This window comes from Adelges cooleyi, unplaced genomic scaffold (assembly GCF_023614345.1).
Source record: "Adelges cooleyi isolate 19-005CV unplaced genomic scaffold, UGA_ACOO_1.1 ACOO_flye_CR_arks_rails_tigmint_CR_PRNA_651, whole genome shotgun sequence".
Taxonomy (NCBI): Eukaryota; Metazoa; Arthropoda; class Insecta; order Hemiptera; family Adelgidae; genus Adelges; species Adelges cooleyi.
The window spans coordinates 4,846,018-4,859,514 of record NW_026096352.1 but is presented as its reverse complement, the minus strand read 5'-3'; the positions used below and the strand labels follow the sequence as shown (position 1 = coordinate 4,859,514).

At 31.8% G+C, this 13,497-nt stretch overlaps 1 protein-coding gene across 1 annotated transcript in view; it reads right to left on the bottom strand.

Moving 5' to 3' along the window:
• The window catches only part of LOC126844956 (opioid-binding protein/cell adhesion molecule homolog), a 254,319-nt gene extending 241,414 nt beyond the window's left edge, over positions 1-12,905 (bottom strand). The window contains exon 1 of the mRNA XM_050583479.1: positions 12,396-12,905. Within this exon, the coding sequence (XP_050439436.1) occupies positions 12,396-12,480 (85 nt within the window). The 5' untranslated portion in view covers positions 12,481-12,905. The remainder of the gene's footprint in view (positions 1-12,395) is intronic.
• Positions 12,906-13,497: the final 592 nt, after the last annotated feature.

Below are 13,497 nucleotides of genomic sequence, written 5' to 3'. Positions count from 1 at the left end.
ATATCCGAAGCACAAACTCTCTTGTTTTTACTTTTCCGTTTTATTTCTTACTTTTATTATTTTTTTTTTTTGTGTATTTTTTTCTCTGTGTCATAAGCTTAAGAGAACGAATCCTATCAAAACCTATCCACTGCCGCCAGGAATGGATGCTATTCTTTATTCTCTACTTATATTTTACTCTCCGTATGCCCTCCCTCTGTTCTTACCGTAGTAAATTCGAAACAATAAAAAATACCGTCCAGATTTGTTTCAAGTGCTACTTGTTGTTTTTTAAAGCCCTTTCTCTCTTTTACTGTCTCTTCTGAAATCCTAAAATAATTTTTTTTTCTACTGCCCGACTGTAATAAATAATAATATTATATATAAAACAACAAAATATTTGGCGATAATTGTTTTTTACAAGTTATTAAATATATGTATTTGTATAGATTCTATTATAGTGCGTCATAAGATAACTCGATTCCGTCGTGGCAACACTAATCGTTTTTATATTAAAATTAAAGCTCTTATGAACTATTTGCCAACAAAATTTGAATACTAACACTTCCAAGAAGTTTAAGACTAGCAAACTGTGTGTCAGCATTCCGATATCAATCATCGTCACGTCCTACTTTAGGTATGCTTTAAGCAAGCAACATAGTTAGTCAAATAACTTTATCGATATACAATATTATTATTATACATATTACATAATATTATTTGATATGACTAGACAGGTATGCGATATTAGTGAGAATTCATCAAACTCGAGTCTGTTATAACTGAAACTAGTTATAATATCAAAGCGAAGTTATTCGAAGCCAATGAATCTTAATTTATTATTATTAAAACAATGCCACCTTGAAATTTAGACAAATTAAGGCCATTGGGTACCGGCCAATTTTTCCGTCAAATACTACCCATTTTACTTCAATCAGTCCGATCGTTGTATTGATGCGATAAGACTTCTGAAAATATATATTAATTCGGCATGAAGTCTACTTGAGATCGGTCAGCTTACATTTTTTAATTTTGCCCTCAAAATTCCACAAGTTTGATTTAATTTTTTTGAAAAATGTTAAATCTTGTTGTAGTGTTTAAAAAATACTATTAAATGAAACTGGAAAAGTGGCCTGACGATCTCAAGTAGGCTTCACACTGAATTTAAATTGATTTTCAGAAGTCTTATCGCATCAATACAACGATCGGACTGATTGAAGAAAAATGGGTAGTTTTGCAACATAAAATTGTACGAATCCTGAACAGTAGCCGTTTTAACCGACTTGTGCGTGTGCGTAAGAGAGTCATTTCAACAATGAATTAGACGGGTGCGAGGACGGGAGGGTAAGATAACAACACTCACACTAATGTTCATTTACTACGCACACAACGACAACGCGTAACAAAAAAATAACCAGAAATTGCCAACCCACAACTCCTTAATTAAGGCCGGTACCCAATCGCCTTAATTTTTTTTTCGGTTTGTCGAAAAATTAAACTTTTTCTGACACATTCTTTTTATGATCATGATATGTCAAAAATGTTTTTAGCAATACGTTTTTTTATGTTTTTCAAATAAATATAACAGAAAAAGTATAATCATCATAAAATTACTGTTAAATTTTGTGACAGTGACCAGACATGACCAGTCAAGGTGATCAAAGACTATTTTGAAAATATGAGCAAATAGCAATTTTTTGCCAAAATATTTTAATAGTATATAACTGCTGTATGTAATGTTTATTTTATGTTTATTCTCAGATATATTGTCTATTTAACAACATTGTATATTAAGGTTTCCGGATAACAAATATTGTTAGTCTCTATGTATAAAAATCTCAAAACAGAAATTATTCATCAGCTGTAAAGCAATAAAAATATAATCGCGTTAAAGGTCAATTAACAGCGTGATTAAAAAGGTTGATGGTGTGTCGTCAGAGAATATTGCAATTTTCTGCTGGTCCGTTTTATTGGAAACAAAATTTTCCGGAAGTCCTGTGTTTCTATTTGCCTTGTATACGTTCTGTCGAACAAACTCGAATGGACTTTTAATAACGACATAAACGTAAGGGCAGCAATAATTGTCATCATAAATCGAAGCTTTATATTTTTTTAGTTGTATCGGTTTTATATTGTCAACTACAGAGAACTAATAATATTTCGGATAGTCATAATTTCCCGATAATATCAGCAAAACTTATTTATTTATTTTAAAATAAGGATTGAACAACAGTGCCTATATACTTTAAATGAACTTAAGTGTGTGTTTTTTTCGTCATTTACACACTATGCATTTTGCGTGCGTGACCCAGTTCGATTAATTTCCGACACAGGAAACGTTCAGCCACAATCCCATAAATTACCGTTATTATATTGTTCGTCTAACTTACATTGTATTATAAAGTGGTTATTGTTTGTCCACCCTCGTGCTATACTATGCCTTTTTAGATTTCTACTTGGAAAACAAACGACAACAGTTTTGTTTCGAACAACTAAATATCAAAATAATAACCCTCACAACCTCATCCGAGCCTATCTTTAAAAATATAATCATAATTTACTGGTAAATGTAATATCAGACGTTTTTACGTTTTTTAGGGTCCTTCCCAACCGAGGAAATTGCTTGTTAGAATATAACGTTTTGTTTATGGCAAGAGCCCGCTACTAAGACTGTTTATTAACACATGCGGTATCAGCAACAAATGTCTTTTGTGGCCATAGCAGTAGAGAAACGTTCACGCCATTAAAAATTCCAAGATGGTAACGAGCTGGCGCATTGAAAATTCAGTAATTCATGGTAGGTACGAGTTAATTTGTAGCACGTTTGGAACTTTATTATAAAACAGAAAAACAAAGTGCCGGACAAAAATTCCTACATTTTAGGAACATAAATAAAATAATTTAAGATCATTAATCCATCAGTTTTCTCTTGTTCTTGATCAAATATAATTTTTAACTTCGATGCGGATGTGTTTTTATTTTTTTGTGTTTGTACCCTCAAAACGGTGTGTTTTTTTAATAATAAAATAGAGATATACTATACAAATTTTAAATCATATCCTGTAAGTAATACTAAGAGAGTTATTCCCATATCTATTACCTATAATACGCGGTATATTTTATATCGAACCTCTATACCAGCACTCATCTTTACAATTAATAATTTTCATGACGACATATAATAAGACAATTCCTATGCCTAGCTATTCCTATTAATTTATTTTATTCATATATATATATATTGCCCCCCCTGTTTAGGACCTCTGTATCCGCCCTTGTCAATTATTATATAAATGTCTCTAAGTTTAAACTAAAATTGTGTCTTATTGTTTCTCAATGGTATAATTTAATTACTTTTATTATGACAGTGTTGAATGTATAGCGTCGAACCGCAATCATTACAATCCGCGTTTGAATAAACGGTACTCGTTCGACAGTAGGTACAAAAAATAACCATTAAAAGGGGAAAAAACCGAAAAATTATTTTGTACAAAAAAAACATTCTGCCTTTGGCGAATCGTCGAGAGATGTTTAAAAATAATGTTTTATTGAAAATACCGTTTATGGCATTTTTTTCTTCTTTATTTGACGTTATTAAAAAGCGGCATTGTATTATTACAAACAATATTTTTTCACGTATCGAACGACGACGCTCTTTGTGATAATTCCAATTCCTTCTTGAAATTATAACGATACACACTCACTGGTGGAACGATTTGAAAAAATATATATATAATAACACTGAATGCACCCAAAAAAGAGTGAGGGGTAAAGAGAGGGGTTGTGTAAATCGTACGATAAAACACGTTCTCGGTAATGTACTCGGCCCAGATAGTTGTAGAACCTTGAACAGAAACCTTCCAGAGTTCATTTATACAGGGCAGTATAAAGATTGAAGAGACAAGTACGTGGATTATCCAAGAATCGTACTTGGAGTACACTATAAAATATATTGCCCTGTCGCCATAATTTTGTTTAAATCTATCAATTATTGTAGCATACCATTGTATAATATATTTCATTACAACGGTTATAACTTATCTAGAAAAATAAAATTACTTTAATTGTATGTATTGTAACAACAGTCAAATCAAATAATAATCACAATATAATAACATATATAGGGTTATTATTATTATTATTTTTTTTTTTAAGAAATGCTAAATCGGAAAAATATGTCAAATTTGTAAATAAGTATTTTTAATGTACATCGATCGTATGAAATACGATTTATTTTGAGATTGTTATAGTAAAAAAACTTCTTATCGTTTGATAATAACATTTTGCTCTTCGTTTATGTTTGTCTGCGATTGATATAAGCAAATGTAGAAAACGTACATACAAAGTATTGGTTAAGAACAAACTGATCTAATAATAGTTATTATTTCCAACTATCAATAATTTATGATAATAATAATATATTATTGAAAATATGCAACACATGAAAACGCAATAATGTAATTTAGCAATAGTAATGTAATTAGTGCAACCCATAAAATGTTTAACTTGCATGATATTATGATATGTATTGTTAGGAAAGACAAATCTGGGATGATAATCAAAAGTGATATAATTCATACTCTTTTGATAATAAAATAATTACATAATTTAGTTATTTAATCAATACATGACAATCATTATTAAGGTAGTCGTAGACGCAAAGTTTCTATAAAATCAAATTCAAGAAAATACGAATTTGTGGATACTAGACCACATTTTGGTAAATTCTTTCTGCGCTTGGTTCAGACTGTGGTGGTTTTTGTTAAACGTTTTATAGACTTACACATCATCAGTTTAATTTTCAGCTTTTAAGTCTTAAAATTGCGCTTGAAAAGTAAAAAAAAATAAAATTAGCCAACCTTTGCGGAAAAACACACACATTGTAGTTAAATTGAGCTCCACATCGAAGCTAAAAATAATAAATTATGATCATATAGAAATAATCGGCCGACCGTTACCTACAAAAAGGTAATTTTTTAAATAATTATTTAGTTTAAAGTTGCCATTTGGTTTTTTAAAGAATTTTAAGTTATAAAACAAACTAAAACAGACGAATATTTGAAAGTATGTGATGTACATAAAGTTTTAAAATATATTCAAAGAGAAAAAACTTGCAACCATACTAACTATTTTCAGAAAAATGAAGTCTTTATATACTAAAAAAACATTTGTTTTAAATTGTACATGTTTTTTTCCCTATAAAACAAATTATTATTATTACCCGTTGATGTTTTAGTGATTTAATATGGTTTCATAAACCATTCAATTTTTTTTATCACGAGACGTTTTCACAAGTGTTTTTATCGCGTTAAGTACACGTATTGATATATTTGTTTAGCATTGTTAGCATTGTAAATAAGTTATAGCATTGAATATTAGTTTTCCTCTCCACAGTTACACTTGATAAAGAACACTTAAATCTGTAAAATAAAAAGTTAATTTAAAATGCATAATACTTTTTGTTGTATTCGCTCTCGTAATGAGTGTAGGTACTTTTTCGTCGAAACGCAGTAAATTTAATATAGTAAACAAGCCTTTGAAATATAAAAGAGAATAGAAAATTGGCTTTTACAAGCGATAGGTACCTGTACAGCTGTGTTCTGTTCAAAATAAAATGCAATTTTGTTTACTATACTGGAGCGTCGTACAGTTCCAAATTTATGCTGATACCAATCAGAGTACAATTTGTCAATATAAGATATACCATATCCGGGACAATATGCCGTGCTTGTACCTACATACACGCGCCAGTATAAAAGAACATGCCGTTTTCGTATATTATTATAGTGTACGACGAAAGATGTGAAAAAAAAGAAACAACAATGGTATTCTTTTGGGAAGAATAATTAATTTACCGTATCGATCAAGTACAAGCCCCTTTTTATAAATCAAAATCAATGATATTATGGAAAATACGCGTTATTGGTAGTAGAACGTATGCGGTATGGGTTGGTTAAAGCAATGTTTGTCGAGTAAAAAATTGTAATATTTTGAGTAATTAGATATTTTCTTTACCAAGATTTGATTTGTCAATAATATAATATTATTGCTTTCTCCAAGCCTTATATCTCTATTTTGAACTAAACTAAAATACTAAGAAAATTTCATTAAATTTTAAAACCATATTGCTTAATGGACCGATTTAAAATTTTTACTCAAGTACCTTTTTTTCTCTTCCAACGAAATTTATGGATTATATAGCAACAGATTTTATTTGTGAATAACTTTTGCAAAAAACGACAATATATAAATACGTGATATAGTCGACTACAATATAAATCCAATACAATTAACTTTGCAGTGTTTTTTACCAACGGCAGTTGAAAGTTTTGACATTGTTAACGTTCAATAGTTAACAATATTGTGTTATTTTATTATTTCACGCTGTGGAATTGATACCATAACTTTGCGATACTTTATTTTTAAGATGAAATTGTATGTTCACTACATGGTTTGTTTTTAATAAAAATTATTCTTGGTATGATACGATGATAATAATAATTATTAAATGAATGGGTAGGTGATTAAAAATCGAAAATGTATGACGATGGCTAGATCATCAAATTAAAGCTTTTCAAATGCAATCTGCTATCGACGGTGACTACATTAGAATTAGAACTAGTAAAACTGCATATAAAGAGCTTCTTTTGTATCAATTTTGATGTTTTCTAATTAATAATTTTGTAATATGACTTTTTTTTTTTTTAATTTTTTTTCAAATAGTTTTTTTTCAATTTGTGTCATTAATTTTTTTTATTTATGTCAATAGATTGTTTAAATAAATACATTTTTTATTAGAATAGCATTTGATGTGATTTTTTTGTTCTTATGTAAGAGGGAGAGGAATTCACGACTTTGTTTTTGCTATACTCTAAAATTTTCATAATGTGAATACTACCGTTTTTCCCCTGTGCCCTTCATATATATGATGGATATATATATTTTGGAAAAAGTTTTTTATTCCTAAAACCATTACCTTTTAGGCATATTTAACAACTTAATTTATTTTCATCAGCTTTTCTACATACTATAAATTACCTACAATTCGTGCTAAAGGAGTTTTGAATAATTTATCGTGAGCTTAAACTGTATTTATTTAATTAAAAATATTCCGAGCTAGTTATGACGATGATGAAAGACATCTGGCAAACAATTTGATTATTTTGTATGCATCACAACAACGCACTTGTCTAAGAATACGGACAAATTGTTTAGACTACATCTTTAAATTAGTACACATATTAATGAACAAACGATTATTTTTACAGTAGGTAAACAATGTAAACAATGCTACTCGTTTACTTAAGTTTGTATTTATGTTAATTTTTACTTATTTGTCCACTTTATTTTAAAATAATAACAATTACTATATTAATAATTAAAAATAATAAAACATGTCATTCATTTTTGTTAGGGGACCTCTATCTCTAAATATCAAAATAGATATCTCTTTCTTGAGTTAAGAGAGTTATTTATTAACAGTTTTATTTTTGTTAAACTGTAATAGTCACTTTCAAGATAAAAGTGTATACCAATAGGTTATTCAAATATTTTGATATAAAAAACATGATAGTTATGATTTACGGTTATTTTGTAATTATTTATTATTTAAATGTATAGCATACATTATTACTTAACTATTACTATCATAATAGGATCTTTTAATGTGAAATTAATACGGAAACAAAATTAATAAAAACTATATGATAAATTATATTTATTTATAGTGACTTTTTTAAGAATATAGGATACTTTTAGCTAAAAGAAACGTATTTAGTTTAATAACTAGTAGAATAACCTCTCTAGTTTCATTGATATTTTAAAATATTTTGTTCTTATAAAAACTGAAATTACTGCAATGATTGTTTGCACTGGTTCCATTGTCACCGAGTTAATATAAGCTAAATTTCATAGAGTAGTTGTTAAAATCAAGATAAATAACAAGTATTTACATTTTTACAAATCTATTATTTTTTCCAATCCTCAGGCTAGCAACTCGCTAATGACCTACAACGCCGGTGCTTGGTGAAAAATAATATAAACTAGAAAATAATAGTAAAAAAAACATACAAGTATTGTAGTATATTATGTTGTTACATACATCATTAATACGTGTAAGCTTTTGTGTATATTTATATTTAGTGGAATACAAAAAAAAAAAATAATAATATATAGCTCAATGTGCTCAAGCACACAAGAAGGCTCGCGTACCATATAATATATGTCAATGTAATAAAATGTAACGTAAGTCTAAGTATATTATAATTTACGAACAGTCTTTGATTATGTTTAACGTATTCTTGCAAGATATAACGCAAACGGTTTCACTGAAATATATTGTTCAAGCAAGTCAAGTATGTATTACGTGGAAATCTTATAATGCCACAAAAAAAAACTGTTACATAATAAATTGTTATGGAAGTATTATGATTCATCCATCTGATATAAACGGATAAAAATACCTTTAATAATAATTCATAAAGTGTAAGTGAACAAATTATGAAAAAGTTTATTACTTTAGTTAGGCCTAAAAAATGTATAACACAAACATGGAAAACAGAACTTAACGGAGACTTGAGAAAGGTACCTGCCAAAAAATTTGATTAATGTAATACTAAGTATATTATATAGAGACAGTCTGATTGTATGTAGGGTTATTAGATTTTACGGTTGGAAATCGTAGAGCATTAAAAAAATGTGGACAACTATTTAGACAAAAGGTTTACTAAAACAAAAATGTCCACGAAGCATACACACCGCATAGTTAATCCCTAAAGTCTTGTTTGTCTAATTCGAAAAGTAATAGAAAAGTGACAGGAATGATGCGGTGGTGGGTTAACGGATGATTTATTGTTTTTTAAATAAGCCGTGCGCCAGATCACGCGGATCAACGAAAATATGTCCAAAAGGATTTCAGTTTTTAGCGTTTTTAATTTAGCTCGTTCATCGATCACCGGTGGCCACAGTAGGTGGAATACGGCGGAACATACCTACGGATTAACAAACATAAAAAGTTCAGCAATTTTAAACGCATTAATTATTTCGAGGCCGTCTTGAAGAGGTAAATCGGAGTCAAAGCTACACATTGCGCAACGGTGGACGGTAATTATATAGAAACAATACAAAAATACAATCGCGAGCAACATCATATAATAAATATTATGTGGTACCGAATGTGCGAAGAAACGTTTATATCTATATATAATTACAAATACAAAAAAAGAATCAAGAAATATAATCCGAAAGCTGCAACTATTTATAGTGCTGATTGCATCAAACCGTATACGGTTGTGCTGATCTATAACGAACAGCAGTCTGTGGACGGATTACAGCATTCGTACAAGATCTTTTTTCGGCTCTCCATATGCACCAGACTCACTTCAGCCCCGAGCAACAGCCGTCGGATCACTTGCAACCTGTAGCTTATCCTGTTCCACTGAATGTATTTAATGGCCAGTTCTTTCTGCGTGCATTGTTCCCGTGCGGTATAGGCCGCCACCTCTTGTTTGGTGTGATGCAAGTTGTCTCCTGACCTCAGCACTTGTTCCGACGACATTTTGGCATAACTTTGTGTGCAGAACGTTGCTGTTAGTCACGTGAAATATAATAATTGCTTACTCGTGAGAGATATGTACTTTTCTTTCTCGCACAACACGACCGCCAGCTTTTCCTCCCGAAGCTGTGCCACTTTAAGAGCGGCCAGCGCGGCGTTAAAGTCTTGAATGAGCTGCGCCTTGCGCTTTTGGAGCTCCACCGTCAGACAAGAAGGCGTCGGACACGGTGTGCAGCACGTGGTCGGACATCTGGTGGAACAACATTCGGTCACGCCGCAAGCAGCTCGGGGTACTTGGTACACGGCTTGGTCGGAGACGCTGGCGATGCTGGTATCGGTAACGGACACCGCGACAGTGGTCGAAAGGATGGTCACCAATAATATCCAAATACAGAGGAACGACAATCCTCGGGTACCACCGACACTCATCGTCTCTGTCGCAACGACATTTGTGCCGGCAACATTCATTGCCTTAATGATAAAGTAACTCCGCCGAGTGCTGGACATGATGATTAGGCGAGGAAAATATTTGATCAAACTCAACAGTGAGATTTGGGTCGGGCCAATTTGCTTATGTTCTTTTGTTACTAAGTTACGTTCGTTGGTACCAACTAGAAACCATAGCGTTGAACAGTCTATAATATATTTATTGGCCAGTTCTTTCTGCATGCATTGTTCCCGTGCGGTTTGGGCCCCCACCTTATGTTAATAATCGCGCAGGCTATAAACTAAAGGTTAGTTTTTGGTAGGTGATTTATTTTTTAATTTGCATCGCCTTAGTGGGAGAATGCCCACTAGTCTTATTCTTCCTAGTCAGACAAAGTAGTCAGTAATTGAAAACCAGAAACAATGTCCTAAGGAAATTAGCTCAGGCTGATTGGTGTAACAGTGATTGTGTTTAGACAGGGCCTGTGTAGTTCTAAGTCGTACGTCAATATAGTAGATATCCAAATAATTATAAGTGAAACCACGAGAGTTGAATTAGTTATTCTGAAGAGCACACTAGGGGTATAACAAGGACATTCGTATGCATTGGCTTGAGCCCGGCTGCAACAAAATTACGGCAAATTTCAGAATTTCAAAACTTGACTTACTAAAAAAATGCTCCCGTTTTATTTTTAACGAAATAATTGATTTTCTATCACTGTAATAATCTTATAAACGCTATAAATAAATCATATTAAAGATATAAATTATGTAGACATGTGAATAGAAGAAGAAATAGACCGTGTATAATTAAAAATTGTGCTGAATTGTTTGGGTCGTGGTCCAAGACAGTAACACAATGGACAACGTGGTTTGTTGAAAATGTTTAATCATTGCCTGCAATCCGTTAGCACGTGCGACGGTCATTACAATTCATTACTGTGTGTAAGTACATCTCGTTCAAATGCCGTGAGCAGCTTGATAACTGGAAAAAGAGGTACGTGCGAAAACCCCTAAATTGTTGACCGCGTGTTTTAATATAGTACATATTAGGAGACATAATTACTAATTTTCAGAGCCTTTACGTTTCCTCCTGCCAAATGATTGTTAACCGGTAAAAAATACCATAATAATATTTTTTAAGCAAAAATTTTTAATTTCAAATCATACGTAATTACTTTTAAGTAGTTATTGTTAACTGTATTTCTTGGAATTCTTATTATTAACCAAGTATGCATAGTTAATACATAATTACTTCTTATACTAATCTGAATATAAAATCGCTTCTTCAATTATTACTTGTATCAGGGTTTTGACTAAAACCAACCAGAATGTAAATTTTAAGATAAATTATTTTAATTATTTTTTTCCCATTCTAAAATAATTTAAAACCACTTTTATTTTCCAAGAATTTTTTTTTTTATTACAAAGTAAACGAAAATGAAAGATTATAAAACTTTTCGAACGATTCCATTGAAATGGAAATTATTATTGTTTAAATATATCATTTTATTACAATATTTTTTTGTCAAGCATTGTTAGATTTTTTTCAATTTTACCTTTTTAATTAATATTTTATTTGGGTTTTTCAGAAAGTTGTCTAAAAATCATACTTTTTTTTATTTTAATTTTCGGTAGATGACATTGTAAGTGTAGAAATGTTTACAAATAACTAGCTGGGAATAAGTACTCGAAAACGGAATGAGGTTTCTATTTATCTTTTTCTGATAAAACTCGATCTTGGTACATACCTAGAAGGATGTTTTTTTTCAATCGTTAAGTAATGGGTTAATTTAATAGTCAAGTAAAAACTAGTTTTTTAAATATAAAAGATAGGGAAATTAATGTTCTTTTATCTTATTAGGTGTCTCAACCATGAGATTCCCTACTCATGTCATTTACTGTCTGTTTTTCTTTCTTTGTAGCTAACCAATTTACTTATTGTGCATATTATTGTATAGATTGTAAATATTTTGTCAAATAATAAAGAAGATAGGAAAAAAGACAGTAGATATTTTTTAGATGAGTTTGACTTATTATTTTAAGCGATTTTACACTTACCCGCCGAATGTGCACTAATGAACTTTGCCAATAACATTAAGACGTTAAGAGAACGACTAGATCTGTTAGTATGTTTGATATAATACGAACACAGAAAAGGCAAATTTTTGTCAAAATCTTAGTATAAATACAAAACTTTATTGTACATAATATTATTTTTAAAATACTGCTATAGCGTCTGTTTCCAACGCTCTTAATTTTTTTTTGTGTATCATATTATTTGCTATGCGTTTTAAAAAGTTGAATACTTTACGTGCACCACAAACAAATGTTGGGCAGTTAAAAAATTTAATATTTTCTCACCAAAAATTACGGACGTGTGGTGTTCTCTTAACTATAATGGTAGTTCAATAACATAATATATAGTATACTTTACCTTTATATGGAGCTATATACGGTGGTGCGGCTATTGAGAACATCAGATACATCCCTAGCAGGGCGTTCGGCAACCAGAGATACATCTCGCAACTGGCAGTGTTTGATTGACGCCAATGTTTTTATGGGACGTAACAGTAGTCGGGGGGACGTTTTTTTTTCAGTTTCCCGAGGACGGAAAAGAAAAAAGAAAGGATACCCGACGTGGGTAATTATACACTTCCGCGATAACGCACACTATTCGCGGTTACCGGCAGGGAAGTGACAACGTTTAAAAAGTATTTTAGAGTTTATCTCTAGGGTTGTACGCGAGTCGTCCTCATCTGCCCTAGCGGCGAGCAAGCGACTGTTTTAAGAAAAACGGCGGCCGGCAAAAGCCTTTCGCAAAGGGTCGTCGATCGTAAGTCGTGGTGGAAAGCAAGGGTGGCGGCGTACGACCGATCAGGGTGAAATCCACGAGGACGACTAACGGTGGCGACCGAGCCGACGACCGACTCCGATGGTGGTGCCGGTAGTGGCGCGCTCGTTCAAGTAAAATAAAAAAAATAATACCAAAAAAAAAATGCACTCGACCGGGTGATGTTGATGTTCTGTCGGAAACTTATGCTATAGGTACGCCGGCGCGTGCTTGACGGGTCCGCGAATCAAATTCGTTCTTGACCGTTTAGCGCATAGACAACTATGCCAATGAATATTACTGTACATACAATATAAATTGTAAGCCTGCATGCAAAACTCCACCCCACGAGTTTCGGATAACGGCCGCGACCTGCCGTGCTCAAATTTTGTTGACATTTGCAAGGGCACCAACCTGTTAGTTGAGCAATACCTAAGAAGCCATCGCGGAGCCACCCCTGTGAAAATATAATTACACGTAACTAGTACAGTGGCTGATATAGATAACGATATGTTATACATTCGGTACGAACACTGCAACTTTCAATACCGTTTTTGTGTATATGTGGATGTAGCACATCGCACAGATCGAGACAACCGCGTCGTATTGTCAGTGTCACTCGATAGATCGGTTCAAGCTACTTCAAATATACTTTATCAGAATTGCGTCACACGTGATGTTCAAACTAATATTGCCGTTTTAATAA